The 23,062-nt window shown below is 35.9% G+C and overlaps 1 protein-coding gene across 5 annotated transcripts in view; it reads left to right on the top strand.

Moving 5' to 3' along the window:
* The window catches only part of RPS6KA6 (ribosomal protein S6 kinase A6), a 100,145-nt gene that overhangs the window by 62,232 nt on the left and 14,851 nt on the right, over positions 1-23,062 (top strand). For all 5 annotated transcript variants that reach the window (XR_016020034.1, XM_074323578.2, XM_074323579.2 and 2 more), the window contains 11 exons: positions 4,406-4,548; positions 7,529-7,599; positions 7,835-7,923; positions 8,713-8,771; positions 10,451-10,553; positions 11,626-11,756; positions 12,197-12,319; positions 12,812-12,901; positions 14,240-14,398; positions 17,127-17,288; positions 21,547-21,623. Coding sequence is in view for 4 of the 5 variants with exons in the window: in XM_074323578.2 (XP_074179679.1) it covers positions 4,406-4,548; positions 7,529-7,599; positions 7,835-7,923; positions 8,713-8,771; positions 10,451-10,553; positions 11,626-11,756; positions 12,197-12,319; positions 12,812-12,901; positions 14,240-14,398; positions 17,127-17,288; positions 21,547-21,623 (1,207 nt within the window). In the remaining variant the exon portion in view is untranslated. The remainder of the gene's footprint in view (positions 1-4,405; positions 4,549-7,528; positions 7,600-7,834; positions 7,924-8,712; positions 8,772-10,450; positions 10,554-11,625; positions 11,757-12,196; positions 12,320-12,811; positions 12,902-14,239; positions 14,399-17,126; positions 17,289-21,546; positions 21,624-23,062) is intronic.

Here is a 23,062-nt window from a genome sequence, read left to right as displayed (position 1 = left end):
GGAGGGCATGAACCATACCCTCAAAGAAACATTGTCTAAGCTTTGCCAAGAGACCTCTCTAGGATGGACGGACCTACTTCCCTTGGCCGTCTTCCGCTCCTGGTGCACTCCTTGGAAGGATGGCTTCTCTCCATTTGCGATACTTTATGGCCAGCCTCCCCCATTGCTATCATCCATCCCAGGCAACCTCAGAGTAGTAGGCGACTCCCACCTCCAAGGTCAGCTTATTGCCCTAGGAAAGATCCTTACAGGCCTACACTCACATATGCTAGAAAGAACTCCTGTCTCATTAGGGACCCTCGTCCATCCCCATCTTTTAGGTGACAGGGTCTGGGTCAAAGATTGGAAGCGTGAGCCCCTCTGCCCAACATGGACGGGCCCACACAGTTATCCTTGTCACCCCCACTGCCCTTAAGGTCTCCGATATCACACCGTGGATCCACCATTCCCGTGTCAAGTGACCGGAACTGGACCAGCCTGCCTGGACTCCACACCCAGTACCCGATGAACTATTGAAGATTACGCTTAAGAAGACCACCTGAATGACAGTTCTCATTTGCGCCCCCCTTACCGTCGCCACCCTGTGTCTGCTGACCCTTTTGGCCTCTCTTCTGCTCATCTATGCAGCCCCTGATTGGACCCCCGGCCAGAGGGATCTCCTCCTGTTCGGATTTCTACTATGGGTTTCTCCTCTGCTCATGCTTACCTGCCTGCGGCCCTCTGGCTTTTAAGTCTTCTTTGCCTTTCTTCTTTAAGTCTCTCCTCGAAATGTGCCTGCACCCGGGGATCCGGGACAAGAGACTACTTCCAATTCTATACACTCATGCCCCAGGAATGCTACCGGGGAACCACGCTGACTACCTGCACAGAATCCGGCCACACCTATTGGACTGCCACTCTGACTCAGACCTTCCGGTCCCCCTGCAATTCCTTCCCCCGAGGGTCTGTCTGCTGGTCATACTTGGCCCAGGCTGGGTCCTCCGATGGTAGAGGTGCCCAGGACACTGCCCTCTGCAACATTGCGGCAACCTGGATTGCTGCGATAGCTCGGGCTACTCTGCCCCAGCCCCGCTACCTTGGCCTCAACCTAACTTCCCTCCGCCGGCTCACTCCACTCCCAAATACCCAGGACCTTACCCGGCAGCTCCTCAACACATCCTACCAACTATGGCTTAATTCTGCTTCCCCCTCTGCCAATTCCGCCTGTTGGATTTGTTTACCCCTTGCCCATTTGGTTTTCTCCGGTATCGCGGTTCCCCCCAACTGGTTGCTGCCCAACATCACCAGCACCCCTATCATCCCCGGCCCGATAGGCGGCCCTGTCCCCCTAGCTCCTGCCTCGAACTTAACCTGTTATCTGCCCCCAGGCTGTTCACGGGTCCCTGACCGCCGCTGCCTCAACTTCACTAAACTACTACCCTATTGTTTCCCTCCCGGTATTTTCCACTCCTGCGAGGATGGCTTACTTTTCAGATGCCGAGGCGTTAATGACACTGACACTGGCTGCATCCTCACCTTTTTGTCCCCCTCTGCCTCCCTGTACACTGAATCACAGTTCCAGTCTCAGATTTCCCCTTCTCATCATGCCCGTCGGGCGGTTGTTATCCCTTTCCTCATAGGCGCTGGCATCTTTACTGGGGTTGCCACAGGTACCTCCGGCCTTGGGACCTCCATCAACTTTTACTACAAGCTTTCTCAGGAACTCAATGATGACATGGAGTGGGTCGTGGACTCACTCACGTCACTCCAGACCCAACTTTCCAGCCTGGCTGCGGTCGCCCTCCAGAACCGGTGCGCCCTTGACCTGCTCACTGCCGAAAAGGGTGGAACCTGTCTCTTTCTCCAAGAAGAATGTTGCTACTACGTAAACCAGTCTGGAATCGTTGCCACCAAGGTCTGTGAACTCCGTGACCACATTCAGCGCTGTCGTGAAGAGCTCGCCTCCTGGGGGTTTGGCTCTCAGTCCTGGACCTCTTGCCTCCTCCCTTTTGCGGGCCCTTTACTCTCCATTTTTCTCCTAGCTACCATTGGCCTGTGCATCCTCAATGCCCTTGTCCGCTTCATTAAAAATACCTTCTCCCGTCAGACCACCGCCCACATCCTTGCCCTATGGGGTCATTGCCCTCTCGATTTAAATGATGATCTCTAGGGTTCCCCTTCCCATCATCAATGGGGGACATGTCAGAGCAGTTTCCAGCGATAACAGCCGCTAGGGACTTTCCCAGCATGTTAGAGCAGTCTCTGGCGATAACAGCCGTTAGAAACTCTCCCGTCACCCCAACCAGCTTTAACCAATCCCCTGCCACAATAGCAATGGCGCGAACCCTTTCAAACTCAGAAGCCCGACGCTATATAACCAAACGCCCTACCCCGGTGAGTGCTCAGTCTTTGGGAACGATCCCACTGAGCCCGCCGGCAAAATAAAGCTGCGTTTTCCCTGATCTCTGTGTGCCACTTGAGTTTCTCAGTCCTTGCCGTTTTCTGCAGCATAACAACATTGAATTTTCCAAACCACAAACACAGTTTATCTCTGCATTTACTTCGATCTACATTGATTTCTTTCATTGCTATTTCTAGTTTTCAGCTTACAGGTCTTACATATACTTTGGATATTTATACCTGTGGCTTTCATGGGTTTTTTTTGGTGGTTTTATAAATGTTACTTTTAAGTTTTCAACTTCCAATTTTTCATTGCTAATACATAGAAATGATTAATTTTAATATATTGATACCTTTAGCTCTTTGAAGGCCTGAAAAATGGAAACCCACCAAAGCCAAAGCAAAATTTGCTTTTTTAAAAATATTTTTTAAAGGGTTAAGTTACTCTTTCCTGTCTTAGTCTGCTTTAAAACTTAGATCACTATGACAGCTTTTGTTACTGGAGAGTGAGTCCTCCTGTGTGCAGTGTCCAGATTCTTGGTGTCTTGAGCAAAGAATTGAATGAGACACAGAAGTAAAGTGATGAAAGACGAGTTTATTAGAAGAGATAGTACACTTCAAAGAAGCAGAGCAGAGAGAAGCAGAGCAGAGAGCAGTAGAGAATGGCTCAGGGTCCGAAGGTGGCATTATTAGGAGAAAAGTATCCTCCAAAGAATTTGCAGAGGGCTGAGCAAAAGAAGAGGCTCAAAAGCTCTGGTGAGTTCTTGGAGTTTTTATCCTTTTTTCTCTAGAATGGGCTGTTCCTTTGTAGGTGTGGGACCACTTGATTAACACCTGTGGTTGACAAGAGGCTATTATCTCATCTTTTTAGACTGTGCAGGTGTGGGTATGAGTGGCCATTTTGATGTAGTTGGGTATCTTGTACCCATTTGTTTACAATGAAAAGGGGAAGTTTTGGACAGAGGAGGGAAGGTCTTTGGGCCGGTAATGCAGAGACCCGATGTCTAGCTCTAACTGCCTGCCTGTTTTCCCCTCGAGAGATGTGATCCCCATAAAACTCCATGGGAAGTTGAGGGACAGGAGGTCTGTTCATCTGTATCTGCTTCCTGCTGGGCAGGGGCATAGAGCTTTCCCTACCTATTGGGGGATTCACGGAACTCTCACCCTATCTGATAATCAGATGAGAGGAAGGTCTGGGGATCCACCTGGAAGACCAGGTTGGCTTCTTTGGTTGGGAATAGCAATCTTGCTGGGGTATCCTCTGCATCCCCAAGGCCCCTGAATGAGAAAAAATAGATTTTAATTAGTAAATCTGTTAGCTCTATAGAGCCTGTGGCCATTCAACCTGTCATTTAGGTGATGTCAATTGTCCCATTATCCATGAGCTGGGCCCAGAATGTGTTGGAAAGACCATTAGGCTTCAGTGATTACAATCAAGTATAGGGCCTGGGGGAATGTTAAAAACCTATTTGGTTTCTGGGATGGCCAAGAGTTAGATCAGTTAGATCTGAAATGGCTCGGGGGATGTTGGGAAGTTACAGGCTTTTAAGTAGTTACATGAGGCAGGGGTGGGAGACATCCTGTGGTTCAGGGTAGGAACAATATTTAGGATTCAGAAGCTGATTAGAAGAGGAATCAAAGCCAGGGGCTAAGGAGCTAAGAAACTAGGGAAAAGGATACTTAAAATTTCTGTAGTGAGGGAGGCTTAAAGCTTTTGTAGTGAAGGAGCTCTCCCATATCACTTTGATTTAGTTGTTAGTTGTCTCAAAATTGTTGATTGATATTCTGGCATAGACATGAAAACATGTATTTTGAGATGAGATTTAACTGAGCAATCTTTAAGTGGTCTTAAAGAGTATCATAAAATACAGACTGTTTTCCATTATTGGCCTCACAGTTTTCTTAAGAATAATTATAGGCCATCTGTGAATAATTTTAAGGTTTAAATATACAATTTTGTTTCTTTTGTTATTTTCTGTTTTCTGAAGATCTTCAGATACATTTTTGTGTAACACTGTTGTTACAGATTTTGGACTCAGCAAGGAATCAGTAGATCAAGAAAAGAAGGCCTACTCATTTTGTGGTACAGTGGAATATATGGCTCCTGAAGTAGTAAGTAGGAGAGGTCATTCCCAGAGTGCTGATTGGTGGTCATATGGTATACTTATGGTAAGTAGTGTTATTTTTTCAAATTATGCCAATATAAAATTAATATTATTTAGAATAAATTGTGGGAGATATCAGGTGAGAATAGGGTTCTAATAATTCATAATTATCATTAAAAAACTTATATTTGGGGTAGCCGGTTAGCTCAGTTAGAGCGATGGTGCTGACAGCACCAAGGTTGCCGGTTCTATCCCCACTTGGGCCACTGTAAGCTGCGCTCTCCTTTAAAAAAAAAATAAAAGACCAACTTTTGTTTGGCTACCTGTTGTACAATAATAATTAGGGTTTTGGTGTTTTGATTTCTTTTAAAGTTACTGAAAGAAAATGTAAATAGCATTCTTTTATAAACTATTTAAGTTTAAAACTTAGACCTGAAACCATAAATTCCTAGAAGAAAACATAGGCAGTAAACTCTTTGACATCAGTCTTAGCAGTATTTTTTTGGACATGTCTTCTCAGGCAAGCGCAACCAAAGCAAAACATGGGACTACATCAAACTAAAAAGCTTTTGCACCCAAAGGAAACCATCAACAAGATGAAAAGGCAACTTACTGAAAGGGAGAAGATAATTGCAAATGATATATCTAATAAAGGGTTAATATTTAAAATATATAAAGAACTCATACAAATCAATATTAAATTTTTTATTTATTAAATAAATGGGCAGAGGAAGTGAACAGATATTTTTCCAAAAAAGATGCTACAGATGGCCAACAGGCACATGAAAAGATTGATTGTCATCACTAATCATCAGGGAAATGAAAATTAAAACTACAGTGAGATATCACCTCACACCTTTCAGAATGGCTACTATCAAAAAGTCAACAAATAAAAAGTGTTGGCAAGGATGTGGAGAAAAGGGAACCCTCATGGCACTGTTGGTGGGATTTTATATATAATGGAATATTACTTAGCTATAAGTAAGAATGAAATGTTGCCGTTTGCAACAATATGGATTGACCTAGAGGGAATTATGCTAATTGAAATAAGTCAGAGAGAAAAGGACAAAATTACTTCATTTATATGTGGAATCTAAACAAACAAGCAGACTGGTAAATACAGAGAACAAATTGATGGTTGCTGGAGGGCAGTTATGTGGAAGAAGGGGTGAAGAAGGTGAAGGGGATTAAGTACAAATTTCCAGTTATAAAATAAGTCACAGGGGTGTTATGTACAGCATAGGGAATACAGTCAGTAATACCATAACTTTGTATGGTGACGGATGATTAGTAGACTTAATGGTGATTTGTAAGGTATATAAATGTAGAATCATTATGTTCTACACCTGAACCTAGTATGATATCTTATGTCACCTATATTTTAATAAAAAATTAGAAAAAGGTCTACCAGGTTTTAGATTTCAGAATACTGTGTTTAGCAGTCTTATGATATTTTAATTAGTTATCATAGAATTTAGCACCTTACCATATATTATTGTCAAATTGTTACAGGCATATCCCTAGAAATATTGTAAACCTCTTGATGAGAGCAATCATGTCTTATACTACTTTGTATCTCCTTCTATGTACCTAACATAGAGGGCATATGGACTAATTTGGTATAAGATTAAGCATTGAATTTGTAGTGTTAAGTAAGATAATAAATTAATAGCTATTGAATTAAATACAGTTTGCTTTTGAAGCCTGGTAATCCATTTTGCCTATTTATCACTGAATGGCACACAATATGACACATCAATATATTAAGTTCCTACTACCGTGTTTCCCCAAAAATAAGACCTTGCCGGACCATCAGCTCTAATGTGTCTTTTGGAGCAAAAATTAATATAAGACCCAGTCTTACATTATATAAGACCGGCTATTATATTATATTATATTATATTATATTATATTATATTATATTGACTCGGTCTTATATTAAAATAATGACGCGTTAGAGCTGATGGTTCTGCTAGGTCTTATTTTCAGGGAAACACAGTTTATTTAAGGGGGAGGTATGCTTCTGATATACTGTCCTTCTCTTTTACTTTTTGTCAATGCCATTCCCACCTCTACTCTCCCAGTCCCCAGTAGAGAACCATTACTTTAAATTTGGGGTTTGGGGTCTGGAGCTTGAGAGAGATGATCCTCATGCACCATACTTTCCTTTTCCTTTCTTTCACTCCTACAACTACCTCCTCAGTCTCCAGTTGAGAACCCTTACTGTCAATTTGGGAGGGAAAATGGGCTTGAGAGAGATTGAGGCTGGATCAAATTGAGAGTCCTCAGGGGGTATAGGAGAGAGTTGAATGGATAAGCTAACTAAGGTTGTAAGTTCAGATAAGTGAACAAAGGACAGGCCAAAGCCATTATTGGATCTAAGTTTGAGTTTTAAATATTAGGAATATAAAAACTTTTTAATGAACTATAATTATGGATCTTCAGTTTTAGACCTACTTTTCCCATACAATTAATTAATGTCCTAGTTTTTTGCATTGCAGGTAAATCTCATAGGGAAAATGTTTTCCTTATCCTGTATACAACTGTCTGAATTTTTTTCTTTATAAAAGATACGTGTGCGCGCGCGCGCAGCTTCTCTTGTTTTGGTTCCTGTTTTTTGGGAAGTGAGGGGAATGAGAATGGTTAAATCTTTCTTCATCATGTATGAATCTGAAATGGTTCTATGCTTATTTTTACTTTCTTTTTACTGTTAAGTTGTTTGCTTTAAAAGCATATCTTTCTTTTAAAAGAAAATGACTTGTGTCTATTTCCAAATTGCTTTGGTTTGGGGTAACTTAACCAAACATGACAGTACTGAAAAATATTGGTTTCATTTGCTACAGATCACCTATCAGTGGAGTGGGTATGAGAAGTGTATTTCCATAAATGACCTAGGTTTCTGATCCTATTTTGATCTACTGTCATGTAGATCCTGTATGATTTGATGATCATGTATTACAAGTCTCAATTTTTTTCCTAAAGAATTTCTTTGTGTGTTCTGAGTTGTGCTAAATTGATTGTGTTATTTTTTTGGTTTGTTTTAGTTTGAAATGCTTACTGGTACACTGCCATTTCAAGGTAATGACAGAAATGAGACCATGAATATGATATTAAAGTAAGTTTAAATACTATTTTTTTCTTTTTGGAAAAATTTCTGGCTTTCGGTTTTGAGAAACTTGTGGGTTTAAATCGACAACAAAGAAACATTTTTCACACTGTCTTATTCCCTTCTCCTACCATATGGGGGACATTATTTGCCATCGTGAAAGCATTCTTTAAAATTCTTTTTGAGGTTTGTAAATTTAGAGAAGTATGGCTAGATTTAAATTTTCTAAAATTCTCTTTTCCAGAGCAAAACTTGGAATGCCTCGGTTTCTTAGTGCTGAAGCACAAAGTCTTCTAACGATGTTACTGAAAAGGAATCCAGTACATAGATTGGGTATTGTTTATTTTCTTAGCTTTTATAACAATATACTGCATGCTTTGGGAAGATAATTATAACTTTATGTTTTCTGGCTTAAGTTCCTTTACTGTTGCTATGTATTCATAACTACAACTTTGCGTTTTGTACATGCAAAGATTCCAGTAAATTCTGTTTTGTCTATAATTGAAAAATGGAGTGGTCTAGTTACTCAGTACTTCTGTTTAACATATATCATTATGTGTATCATATGGATTACCTCTTTTTGAAATAATTCACAGAATTGTATAGGTAATCCTTTTAGATATTTGAAGATAATTATTTTGCTTTCCTAATGTTCTTCAAGGTAAATAATGTTTCCATAACTGCTCATTATTTATATACTTTTTGGTAGCCTTTCCCTTGATCCAGATGTAATCCTATTATCCTGTTTATGTACTTATGTTAAAATTGCAATGTTACTTTATTCTGTTTTACTGTTTAATTTACCATATAGATATTAGGCCATAAATTGAATTATGAAGAAAAGAAAATGTACTTAAATTTTAATGTTACATTAAACGTGGTTTTGATTTGATTTGGAAGGCATTTCAGTATTTCATGATACTCTGTGTGCTTCAATATGAATATCAGTTATTTTTATCATTTAATTTAAATGATCAATTAATAAAATATCAGATGGGAAATCAAACTTTTCATTGCAAGGAATTTATGAAATATGTTTACTCCTCTTTATAGATAACAGCCTGAAGGCCAGGTATAAAGATTTTAAAAATCATACCAGTAAAAAAGTCTCCGTTTTTATAGGTTCAGAAGGAGTTGAGGAAATCAAAAGACATCCTTTTTTTGCAAATATTGACTGGAATGTAAGTTCAGTTGAAAATGTGTTACTGAATAACTTTAATATGAGCAAAAGCTGAAGAGTAAGTGGTAGTATATGGACTTTGCTGATAAACAATCCATTTGTTTTATATTTAGTATGAGATTTTTTTTTATTTGGGTAACATTGGTTAATAACATACAAGTTTCAGGTGTGCAATATTATAATTCCCTATCTGTATGCACTATCAGATGCTCACCATCAAGAGTCTAGTTGCCATTTGTCACATATAATTGAACCCCTTTACCCATTTCACCCTCCCCCCACTCTCCTTCCCCTCTGGTAACCAATCACCAATCTGTTGTCTGTATGTATGACTTTGTTGTTTTGTTTGTTAATTTGTGGGTTTTTTTTTGTTTCATATTCCACATGTGAGTGAAATCATACACTTTTTGTCCTTTTCCTTCTGACTTATTTCACTTAGCATAATACCCTCAAGATCCATCCCTATTTTTACAAATTCATCCATACGTCTTCTGGTTCAAGGTAATCGCTATGATGTACGACACCTGTAAATAAAAATACCTTGAACCAGAAGATGTGTGGATAATGGTAAATTTTAGTTTCTCATTTGTTTTACCTAGTAATTATGTTTAATAGTCTCCCCTATTCTAGGTTGAGAAATATGGACAAGGAAGAGAAAGGCGAAAAGGGATAAATGATAGGGCAGATTCTTACAGAAAATGAATTCTAAAGAATCTAAGATGTTATTTAATTTCAAATGATTTTTCTGTCATGTATTAGGACAAATGAAATTCGTTAAAGAGTGGATATTTCTGTACAGGTATTTCACTAAATTTGGAGAGTACGTGAAAACAGAACCATTATGGAATTCTAAGTCATGTATAGAATTTTTTTTTAAGTTGCAACTCCTAGACTACTAATAAGCTTTTCTAAGAAAAACCCACATTTTGTTGTTTGTTTTATAACACAGTTCTATGTATTTTCTGTACTATTAATCGTCATAGGTAAGCAGTTTTGATGATCTATTTCTGGTTTGGGTATTGAAAATTTTTTCAAAAGTTTCTTGAATTCTAGGGCAGAGGTAGAAAGCCATTATTCACTGATCGAGTCATTATTTCACCTGCCTTATAGAACAAGTTTTAGAAGGCAATATTTTGATTTATTTTTATAAGCCACTAGTATTAATAACCTACAAGGCCATACAAATTTTAGAAAGTTAGAATATTACAGAATATTAACTTTTTGAATTCTATTATAAGAGCCCTAGACAGTTCCTTTAATGCATATTTTCATGTGAAAGCAATATTTATTTGAAATATATAGTTATTGAAGGTAGCTATTAATTTTGAAATCCTTGAGTATTATTAGCTATTTCCCCATGGTAACATTATGACATATTCTGTATGGTTATTTTATCAGGGGATATTCAAGCCAAATTTTGATATCCAAAACCCAGCATCATTATTCCTTGTGAATGCAACCTGTGGCATCCCTACTATGTTTCCTGGTGTCAGTTGATTCTGTACATTATCTCTCAAATTTTTAGAATTTAGTTAATGGGTATCTGAAGTTTGTTGAAATTTCATTTATGAAATTATGATTCTTCTGTTAAGGGCTATGAACATTATGTTTTGCTTTCCCTTACAAAGTATAATAATTTTTAAAGTGTTAATATGTTTTTGTGTTATGCTGTTGCTCTAGAAATTATATAAAAGAGAAGTTAAACCTCCTTTCAAACCTGCTTCTGGAAAAGCAGATGATACTTTTTGTTTTGATCCTGAATTTACTGCAAAAACACCTAAAGGTAATTCATGTTTATGTGTAACATCAGGGCTTTTTGTTCAATTAGATCAGGGGTGTCCAAACTGCGGCCCGTGGGCCAAATGTTAATTGGCCCACAGCAAATTCCAAAAATATATTTAGTTCACTTAAATAAACCAGGTGAGGCAATACGTACTTCACCTCGAGTGAGTGGCCCTGTTTGTGTATTTTACCGCATACGGCCCTTGGTAAAAAACGTTGAAAAAAGTTTGGACATCCCTGAATTAGATGGTTAAAAAAATAAACTAGTTTCTTAAATAAAAGCTAAAAGAATTTTAAGTTTGCAAAGGGTTGATTTGCCCTTCCTATATACAGTGTTGCTTGGGCACCTCAAGTAGAGGCTTTCAATGGGAAATATTTATCAGAAGCAGAGACTAGACCAAAGGTGAAAAGTTTTTTGTTTTGTTTTATTTTAAAAGTATTTTGACATGCTAATGCCTTAGAGGGTAGGGGGTGGGGTAGGTGATAAGACATGAGATACATCATTCTGACTCTTACAGTTTAGAATTTAACGAGGTTTACTTTTTTTTTTTTTTAAGGATTGAAAAAAATTTTTTATTGGGGAACAGTGTGTTTCTCCAGGGCCCATCAGTTCCAAGTCTTTGCCCTTCAATCTAGTTGTGGAGGGCGCAGCTCAGCTCCAAGTCCTGTCGCCGTTTTCAATCTTTAGTTGCAGGGGGCTCAGCCCGCCATCCCATGCGGGAATTGAACCGGCAACCTTGTTGTTGAGAGCTCACACTCTAACCTAGTGAACCATCTGGCTGCCCTAATGAGGTTTACTTTTAGTGGCGTTCGTTTCATACATTTTTCAACAAATATTAAATGCCTACAGTGTACTAAGCAGTGAGGATGCAGCAGTGAACAGCACGAAAATTACAATCCACATGGCACTTGCATAGTAGTGTGGGGAGATGGATAACACAATAAATCAAATATATAATGTAGCATGTCTGATGCTAATATTTAATGATTTCCTTTATTTTCAAATAAATGCTGACATTTTATATCATAGAAGTCCATGTAGTTCTAATTAAATATAATTATTTGGCCATTAGATTCTCCTGGTTTGCCAGCCAGTGCTAATACCCATCAACTCTTCAAAGGATTCAGCTTTGTTTCAACTTCTATTGAAGAAGAATATAAAATCACTTCTATCACAAGTGCAGACGTATTTCCAGTTGTTCAGGTAAATTCTGCATAATCAAATTATATAGTTTAGGGATAATTATTTCTTTTAGTGACTCCTAATGGATTTATAATAATTTTTACGTGATTTTTAACTTCATTTATCTCTGTATAATAATGAATTAAAGGTGTTGCTATATGTTTTGAAATAAAGCAGACGGTAGTAACTTTTAATTATATTTATGTAATCTCTTTTGGCAAGAAAATGTAATGGTGATGTATAAGCTAGTTTATTTATTGTGTTGGCTTTAGGAATCTAGACAGCCTGCAATTTAGGATCAGCTCAGATCTGTTTAAGCCATTTATAAATACTGATGAAACTTCTAGAATTAATTATTCTTGATTTTTTTTTTAAAGATTTAAGATGAATGTATATTTAGGAGAAAAGATAGAAAATGTAAAAATATTGCATTAATCTTAGTATTTTACATTAAAAAACAGATAAATGGAAATCCTGCACGGTTTAGTGAAGTATATGAATTGAAAGAGGATATCGGTATTGGCTCCTATTCTGTTTGCAAGCGTTGCATACATATAGCTACCAACATGGAATTTGCCGTGAAGGTATTGGCCCTGAGCCTAACTTTTTTTGTTTCATATGTGTAAGTTAAATGACAGGTTAACCGACATTTTTCAGTGGAGCTAGGAGGGATTGCAAAGATAAGATAATGAGGAAGAACTCTTAAGACTTAATATTTTCATTTTGAATTTCTTTCCAAGACTTTATTTTGGAGAAACAGTGTATTCCATGAATGTCTTGCTTTTTAATAGTTTTATTGTAAGGTAGTATGTTAAGATTGAGCAATTGTGACAATTACTATTGCATTTGGATCACATTATCAGTTAGTATAGATTCAGTTAACTGGAACATAATGTTAAAGAAAGTGTTCTATTTTATTGTTAGGTTTTTAAATGTTAAAATAATATGAGACAAGCATCACTCTTGAGTTTTAAGCATTTGCTTAAAAATATAACCAAATTGAAAATGTATCATTCATTTTTAGACAAAGAAAATAATTTGGTTTTCTCTGAGATTTGTCTTGTCTTATTTCTTAGATCATTGACAGAAGTAACAGAGACCCCTCAGAAGAAATTGAAATATTAATGCGCTATGGACAACACCCCAACATTATCACTTTAAAAGATGTAGGTATTTAAATTCTAAGCTAATTCAAAAGCTAAGCTAATGAAGTTACGACTTGGCACTTTACTTTCTTATTGAAAATTTTCATGTCTATGGTATATTTATTGTCATGCAACAAAATCTCAAGACTCTTAAATTTGCTACTTCAATTTTTTTTATCCCCTATGATTCTGTATTCCTATCCTTATAGACTGTCAAAAAGGAACTGTGATGGTTGGTAAATGAGTGTCCTGAATACTTGAGTATAGTCTGGTTAGTTAATAACAATTATAACTAGTACTATTTATTATTCTGTAGTACTGTAAAATATAGCAGATTGGGAATCTGCCAAATTCTAGAAGATTTTACTTTCTTGATTACAGAAATTGGTTGTTGCTTTATGGATTTTTTTTTGAACGAAATAGTATATTACTCTGTAGTTTTATAAAATGAGCATATAACTCATATTAATAGATGTTACTGACTGCTGGCTTTTCACATAAGAAAATAATGCTCCTTTCTCTGTAGAGAAGGCAGACAAATCAGCCATCACTTCAATCAGTTTGTTTTAGATAATAGGATAAGCCTTTTGATTAAGAATCTTTAAACAGTAGTTTACCTCTCTCTCCCTCCCTCTCTCCCTCTCTCCCTCCCTCCCTCCCTCCCTCCCTCCCTCCTTCCCTCCCTCCCTCCCTCCCTCCCTCCCTCCCTGAGAGGGTATACATATTTTTCTTATTTATTCTCCTTGATATAATATTTGAATTCAACAAATATTTAAGACACCATGTCAGGTAATGGACTGTGGGGAGAATTTTGAAAAACCTGATAATATATGTATTGCCAGAAGGAAGCTTAGTATTAATAGGGAAAAACAGTGTCTATAATATAGTAAAAAATGAGATAGATGCCATTTGAGAGGCACAGAGTTTTATTTTTCCATTTATATCCTTTGATGAAGTATAACATACAACTTTAAAAGTTAATAAAATTATACAGTGAGTGCAAAAAAAGTATACACATTTTAAGAAAGGAAAACTCTATTAAAATTGTAATATATATCGATAACAAAAGATGACTACAAGTTACATTTGAGTTTTGCAATTACAAAAGGTGCTCAAAGTAGTTACCATCAGCATAATTTTAATACAATTTTTTTCTTAAAATGTGTATACGTTGTTGTTTTTTTGGTACCCTCTGTATATGTTTAATATGGTCTCACAGGACTGTATAAGAGGTTATTTGGCTGGTTTAATCTTCCGTATAGCCTGTACTATACTAACAATAAAGAAATGTCTTTTTTTAACACTGGAGGTTCACTAGAAAAGTAAAGTAAATGTAATTTAAACATTTATGTTCTTTAGGTTTATGATGATGGTAGATATGTTTATCTTGTTACGGATTTGATGAAAGGAGGAGAGCTACTTGACCGTATTCTCAAACAAAAATGTTTCACAGAACGGGAAGCTAGTGATATACTGTTTGTAATAACTAAGACACTGGACTATCTTCATTGTCAAGGAGTAAGTTATAATTATATTCTTCCCTTTAATTCTAGGACTTACATCTTCATAAAATCATATATAGGGGATACCACCTAAAATGGATAACTTTTTTCTATCACATACAAGTATATTTTACAGAGACAATCTTAATTAAAACTCATAATATAGTGAAGGTTGTGGATTTTGGAAAATGAATAATACTTTATTAATTCTCTTCACTCTGCCTGTTGGCCCTGATTAAATAGCATATTAGTTTTAAAAGTGGTTTGGATGATATAAATGTATCTAAGCTGGACTTTAAAATTATTAGGTTGGTGCAAAAGTAGTTGCAGTTTTTTTTTTTTCTGTTGTTTTTTTAACCTGTTAAAGCGCAATTACTTTTGTATTAACCTAATATTAACCCTAATCAAACTTAAAAGTGAAACATAAAATAATTATTCAAAGACATGTTGTGAATATGATTCAAATTATGCTATACCTAACATATAAAGCTCTGGCAGGAAGAGGACTGTGTGTATCTTGACCCTTGCCAACCCGTCCTCCAAGTACAATAAGAAATTTGGATTCTAAACATTCGAAATACCAATACATTAAAATTTTTAGTGGAGGAGCAGACCTGTTATTTTGCTTCCTATCTCTTCATAAAGAAAGCAAATGTTATCAAAAAAGGTCAACTTTTATTATATATTGCTATACAAGAAAACAAAGCCACAAATAATTTAAAAATGTAAGTTTGAATTAGTTGTAATAGTGGATATGTATCCACTTAAGTATTATCAATAAAGAAATTGACAAATCAGAATTGACACAGTGAAAATTCTACGTGAGCCCCTCTTATAATTAAGAAAAATAACCCAAGATTCAGTTTTGTGTGTGGTTTAATAGAATATATTTTTAAATATTTTCAGATATAAATTGTATAATGCTAAAGGAGTAGTTCTTTTATAATTTAATTCCTTGGTTGTCTTTATCAACACTCTCTAAAATAAAGGACGACCAGAAGTTTTGAGAAGAGGAAAATGTTAAGCATCTTTTCTTAGTTTATTATTTTAGAAACCTTCTGGTTCTTACATCAATTAAATAAATTAATGACAGAGGTTCATTGAGCATTTCTATATGCCAGGCATTGTAAAAGGTGTTGCAGATTCAAACTGAGTAAGACTCGGTCCTTGTCTTTGAAGAGCTTTCAGTATGGTAAACTGCTAATGAAAGATAGGACTAGATTAAATGAAGTAGATAATAGCTCTAGGAAAATAACCGTGTAGAGAATTTCAGAATATTTTCCATTTCTTGCATTTCATTTGGGTCTTATTTATTGTTTCTATTTTTCTGCTGAGAGTTTCATGCGTTGAAAGCATATTTTGTTTTACTCCGTTGTGTAGTTATAATAGCCACTTAGTTTTTAAAATTTATTTTGTATTTATTTAGTCTTGTGAATTTTACATAATACATTTTGAGATATAATTGACATAACATTGTGTAGTTTTAAGGTGTGCAGTGTGTTAGTTTGATACATTTATATACTACAGTATGATCACCACCACAATGTTAGCTAGCACCTCCATCGCATCACGTATAATAATAGCCACTTGTTTGTTAGGTCCACTGTGGTTTATCTTGGAGTTGGAATTAGTTGACTTTTCTTTTTCTCTTGAAACTTTGTTCCATTTTCTTGGTTCTTCGTATATCAGATAACTTTGGATTATATACTGCACATTTGAATATTAAGATATATAAATTTTTTTGTATTCTGCTATTTTTCTCTAATGATTATTATTGTTTCTGTTTTGTTTTGCTTCAATAAATACTTTTCTTGGCAGTGTCTGCACTGAAAACTCTGCTTTTGGGCTAGCAACTTGACCTCTATCTTTTATCTTTATATTAACTATTTTGAGCCTCTTGTGCACATTTTTGATTCAAGGGTCAGTTCTGGCTTTTTACCTTACAGTATCCCTCCACTCAGCATTCACAGTTCCCCAGCATCTCTTTCTGGTCCTCCAGGCCAGAAAGACTGTGGGCTCTTTTTAATTTAATTTTATTAAATTTATTGGGGTGACAATTGTTAGTAAAGTTACATAGATTTCAGGTGTACAATTCTGTATTACATCATCTATAAATCCCATTGTGTGTTCATCACCCGGAGTCAGTTCTCCTTCCATCACCATATATTCGATCCCCCTTACCCTCATCTCCCACCCCCTACCCCCACCCCAACTGTGGGCTTTTCCATGTGTGTCTTCACCACTACTGTGTGCCATCAGAACTGCACTTAAACCTAGCCTAAAAGCCATTCATATAGCTCCCCGTATTCCTTCCGTCAATCAAGTGTGTACTCCCAGCCAGTCTATCTGCTTCTTTTCACTCTCCAGTACCTTCAGGTAGTTGAATTTTGTATTATGTTTGGGTTTTATAGTTGTTTACTCTGAGGAGGGGCATGTTCAGCAGGGTCTTAGTCCATTATAACCAGAAGTGGAACTGAGAATTGAGTTTTGATACTTTGAGATTGGAAGTGGTTAACAAAACTGGTGGCTTGAATAGAAACTGGAGCATCTGTCTGATAGAGATTATTCCCTCTGTATACTTCAGGCTTTCAAGTCTATCCAGGTTGGAGAAAGTATCATTTTCAAAATTTTATGCTTAAGAAAGTTCCTTTTCCTGGAAATATATTACCTTAAAGTGTTTTATTTCACAAATATTTACTTAGCGATAGAGAAATGTTATGCTTTTTATTTCTTTTATATTCAAGGTTGTTCACCGTGATCTTAAACCTAGTAATATTTTATACATGGATGAATCAGCCAATGCAGACTCCATTAAGATCTGTGATTTTGGGTTTGCAAAACAACTTCGAGGAGAAAATGGACTTCTCTTAACTCCATGCTATACTGCAAACTTTGTAGCACCTGAGGTACTCTTTAAAACTTCAGTTTTTGCCTTCACTCTTCTCCTTTAGTTGAATGTATATGTATGTTAGGGTAGGTAGGTAAAAGCTGAGTTATCTTGTCCATTCTCAACTATATATAAAGCTCTTTAAATCAGTGAATTCTGATACCCCTGATATAAATATTCAGACTAGGAACTATCATCTGAAATCAACCTTAATGTAATAATCAGACTATACTATTCTTTGGGTTATGTACTAGTTTCAAAACCATACCATTTTAGAGCTGGGAGAGAGAATAGCGATAACTCCACCTTCAACATATTAAATATCATAAATGAGGAAAATGAAGCTTAAAGTACCTAAATAAATAACTTTTTCAAGACCTAGCACTCACTCAGTTACAAAGCCAGGATAGATTTTCAGATATTTTCAGGGTTGTGCTGGACATGAGGTAACTTATAATTGTTTAACATTATACATAATAGACATATAAGGATAGTTTCATCCCTGATTGTTTAAGGATCTTCTAATTTCTGGAGAAAACAGCTTCTCCGGGTTTTTTTATAAGCCATAGGATTTTTCTTGGAAAATAACATTCATATGTGGATCTTAGAGGGAAGATTCAGGAAAGGTAAGGCTGGGGAGGTTAAGGGGTGAAGGTTTCACATTTGGCAAGCTCCAACAGACAGCCAGTTCTGATCATTGGTGTGGGAGTTTTGACTGTAGCAGTTCCCACAGAAATTGAAAGTGTGGTTGATGAAAGAATGAATCAAGGATGGCACTGGTCATATAGGTTTTTTTTAAGATTTGTTTGTAAGTCAGAAGCTGTACTTATATGTTATGAATTATGCTAACCCATATGGATTATTATATTGTATATTTAACACAAAGCAAAATAAAAAAAGTTAAAGTTTGAAAAATTGAAATTTCCAAGTCAGAGAAAAAGCATGAAATAATTTGAGGATGAATAACCATCTCATGTGCATGTTTTCTGATTTTATTTTTGTATCAAATAGCCCTTTTTGAATAAAACGGCACATCAGATTAACATTAATAACCATTTATATTTAAATATCAACAAATCTGTATTTTAATGTAGCTATTAGAAAAATAAATAATATTTCTAACAATAAAGATAGAAATGTGGAAAAATAACTTTCTAAAGAAAACTTAGAATGTTAAAATTCATTAAATCTTTAAGATAGAGATGTGGAGGAAGCTGCATAGCACCTGCTTTACAGGGTCTTCATGGTAAGAGACTTGCCCTATCAGAAATCATGTACACGTCTAGAGAATGTGCTCTCATCTGTATTTTAATTAAATTCATAGAATAAGGAATGCACACATTTTTATTAAACTAAAATATACAGAAACTATTATTTTTCCAATAAAAATTGGAATGCATGCATGAGCCAAGAAGGGGTTATTGTATTGACCCCAGGTGTAAGAGATATAAATCAGACGTTAAAAAATTAGCCTTTCTTGGACATTTCAATGGTTTTATAGGATAGGCGGACAGAATAGTTGAGATTAGGGCTCTTCTGTTAAAGAAAGGATATGTAGTCATCATTAATATTCTAACATTTGTGCAGGAGACATGAAGAAGAGTACAGAATAATCATTTTCATGGCCAAATTCTTAATACTGACTTAATCTTATGGACTTGGACCCCTTGATATGATGGAAACTTCTCACTGGAAAAAGACTAGGGGTGAATGTATCCCAAATGAACATCTCCAAAGCAGACATTAAAATGCAAAATATATAATATGTCTGTGTTTAGATTGATGGTTAGGTAAACATTTTTTAGCTTAAAGTCTAAGTAAACATTTTTAAATGAGTGCAAATCCAGAGAAGAATGCAGCCTTTTGATGCTTTTTATCCTAACAGACTTCCATTGTATAATAGTAAGACACTCTCACCATTATAATAGTGAAGTTTTTCAGGTGAACTTGTGGACAACACTTCATGTGCCTGAACTACCTTTTGCTAGTGTTTGTATTTCCAAAACCCTTTGAAAAGTTTTATTATCTAGTGCTGAAGCTTCTGCTAGCAATTAATGAATACTTGTAAATTGTTGTAAATAAAATACAGAGATTTGGGTAACATTTGTAATATTTCAAACCTGTTCATAAATGAGTCATGAAATATATGAAATACATTATCTTTTAAACTAGAATCAGAAATATTCAAGTATCTAGGCAGATATTTGATTAATAACAGCATTATGGGGGCATAAATCCATTATTTCATCACACTGTATAACGAGGAGATCTTTGCTAAGATATAAACTAATTATAATTTCAGCTTAACAATAGCAAGGAATATTCATTCATATTTTTTATATGAATCAATTCAATCAACCTCTTAAAGTAGACATAATAGATGTGCTCGCTTCTCTACTGTACCTGTCGCAAAATTAATATATTCTTTCATTTATAAAAGTAAATCCATTATATTATTCAAGTGATATTTAATGCCTACTGAAGTCTAAGAATGATCCTGAATTAAAGGAACTTACAGTAAATTGGATGGATGTTGTCTGCAGCTCTTTTATAAAATAATTGTAAAATTACCCTGTTTTGCTCTGTTCTGGGCTGTCATATGTTTCACTCCAAATATGAATTAAGTTGAACTTAATTAAGTTGAACTTGATTTAAGTTGAGCAAAGGGAATGAGAATCTCTGTCTATGTTACTTTTTGCTGATTTGGGAAACCAAATGAGAAAGTTAATGGTGTTACTGTGCAAAAGGTCCGGCTGCTCTCCAAGCCAAAACGCGAGAGGCAAGGTTGGTAGAAAGAAAAGCAGTTTTATTCCAAAATGCCAGCATTAAGGGAAGACAATGGACTCCCTCTCACAAAGACTGCCTTTCCCCTCTTAATATTGCCAAAAGGTTTTATACACACACAAGGAGGGGCAGAAGTAAGGAGCTAAAAGTTGGCTAGGCACCTCCAAGAAAAAGCGCTTCCTAGAGGCTGGTCCGCCCCAGGGCAGGAGTGAATCCCACACAGATGCCAAAAACCCCTCCCAAGTTGCTGGCCCAGGTGTGCACACTGGTCCAAAGTAAATAAAACCATTGGAACTGGTATGCATAGTAAATGTACAGTAAACAGTCATCAAGGTTTGGTGGGAGCGGGGGAAGCAAAGAAAGGAAAAAAAAAAACTTTCAATAAGTCCCAAGCCAAACCTCAGTCAAATCAAATTACATCAGAGGTTTACATTTCAAAAACAAAAGTACAGGATCACTGTTACAATGGCATTAATAACTTTAATTCTGACTTCTATCTTCTTGTATTTAAGTTGATGCAAGTAGGAAGGTAACTATATTCATATCCGGCAATTGTCAAAGCCAAACTTACAAATAAAATGTCCATGATGGTGGTTATACCGTCCCCATTTTATTAATGTGTTAAGGTTTTTATTTGGTTCCTATGCGTAAAGGCTTTAGCAGAGGACTTATTTTTCTAAATGAAAAAAGGCTTCATGTCATCTTTATTTTTCTAACAAACTCTATTAACTTCATAGAGAAAACTTACATGCATATAAAATATATTATTTGATTTTTATTAACACTAGTCCCAACAGCAAAAAACAGCTACCTAAATTATTGTATGAAAAATTGATGAAACCAGAATTTATCCGATGTGTATTTGTGATCCAGAAATATACTGATCTTTTCAAGACATAAGCCTTGTATATAAAATATAAATTCATCTTTTTCATAAGATCATATATTATCTCTTGTAGTAAGGAGGCAGTTATAAATATTAAAAGCACAGGCTCTAGAGTAAGAATACCTACTCCACTACTTATTACTTTTGTTATACTGGGCAAATTACTTAACATTTGCCTCAGATTCCTCAACTTCAAAATGGCAATAATCATATCACCTCATAGAGTCAGTGTCAGGATTAAAAGACAGTACTGTGTATAGTATACATTAAGCTCTCGGTTCATATTAGTCTTAAACTTTGATGTCTGTATCTGATTTTCATAAGAGGAGAAATCAAAGTTCATTGAGTTCAGGGATCATACCTTACAAGGTTGTATTTGTGTGTGACCCATGTTACTTAATCACTTTATTAATAGCCATTTACTCAATGCTTGGTAATAGCAGAAGACTGCTTTTAACATTAAGTGAGTCTATCTTTGAAAATATTAAAATAATCTTAAGTGTTTAAATTGTGAACGTTTGTGAGAGTATTAGAAGCACAACTTTCTTTCAGATGAGAAAATTGAGTTTATACTGAGTAGTACCAGATAATGAGTTTTCTTTCTCAGGTTCTTATGCAACAGGGCTACGATGCTGCCTGTGATATTTGGAGTCTGGGAGTCCTTTTATACACAATGTTGGCGGGGTAAGAAACTTATATACTCAAAATAACTCACATCATTATTTGAATTTCACTTGTATATTTTCATCTGGAAAGAGGACAGATGAAGATAACCTTAAGGAAATTGCTATCAACATTTCAAAATATTACATATTGTTTACTTAACAAAATTTAAAAACTAAAGTAAGGCATTTAATGAGGCAATATTCAGGTATATAATTAAAAGAGTTTTCAATTTGAACTCATACTTTAAAATAAAGCATATATTTTTATTTTGATATTTTACATTGAGTGCATTACTTATTGGAAAGTGTTTCTTTGAGCATAAAATAATTTCCTGTTTCAACAGGTACTTGCCCACTGAACTTGATACTGAGTGAATTTCCCCCACTTCTTGCGCTTCCGCCTCACTCCCCCCTTTCCCCCACTCCGGTTCAAGCTGTTGTTTCTCAGTCTAGTTGTGTAGGACCCAGCTCCCTGGCCCATGCTGGTATTTTGCGCTCCCCTTGGCTGAGGCAGTCAGTCGGCAGTTGTCCGGCAGCTCACTATGGCTGCCGCTGGCCACCCAACCACACTAGGTAGCCCGCAGCAGCTCATGGCAACTTATGCCAACCTCCGGCTGGCCAACCTCTGGCTGCTGAGGGCATCCCACCTCCAGGGAGAGCTGTTGTTCACAATCTTAGCTGTAGAGGGCGCAGCTCACTGGCCCATGTGGGAATTGAACTGGCGACCTCGGCTGGCCCTGAGTTAATTTTTTTTTTGCTTTTGTTTTCTTGCTTTTTAAAGAGGGCGCATTCTCAGTGGCCCATGGAGGGATCGAACACAGCAACCTTGTTATTTGCACCGCGCTGTAACCACCTGAGCTATTCAGTTATCCTATGAGTTAATTTTTTTAAAGTAGTTGAATTCTGGCTCTCCTGGCAATAGAGATTTAGTAAGACTGAGCTTTATAACAAATCTAAATAGTAGCAGAATACTAAATTACAGAAACACACACAGCTGCCTTCTCTTAAAAGGCTAAAGAAATAATTTTTAAAAGTAATCATTGTATTATGTTATTGTTGGTAATTACAAATAATACAAGTGCTGTTTTACTTTTTTTGATGTATGATTAGATTTATTGCTTCATTATTCTCTTCTCATTTTGTGTTTTTATCTTTATTATTTTTTCCCTTTGCTTTCATTTGGTTTATTTAATTTTTTTCGAGATGTTTTACTCTTAATATTTTTATTTAGGAGCAAAAATTTAAGGCTGTAGAAAAAAGCTAGGTTTAGCAAAGTCTAATGCATAGAATAGAGTTTGAAGAATTATAATGCAATTATAATATACTTAGGTGTGCCTTTTTATAAAGAAGGCATTTAGTACAATTGAAGTATGCTTGACATAATAGAAACTTTGTAAGTTATGTAAATGGTAAATAAACTATGTATTGGCTTAGTGATGAATACATACATCAGTACTT

This window comes from Rhinolophus sinicus, chromosome 18, assembly GCF_057876585.1.
Source record: "Rhinolophus sinicus isolate RSI-liver-muscle chromosome 18, RSI-T2T, whole genome shotgun sequence".
NCBI classification, from domain to species: domain Eukaryota; kingdom Metazoa; phylum Chordata; class Mammalia; order Chiroptera; family Rhinolophidae; genus Rhinolophus; species Rhinolophus sinicus.
This window is presented reverse-complemented; position numbering and strand designations above follow the sequence as displayed.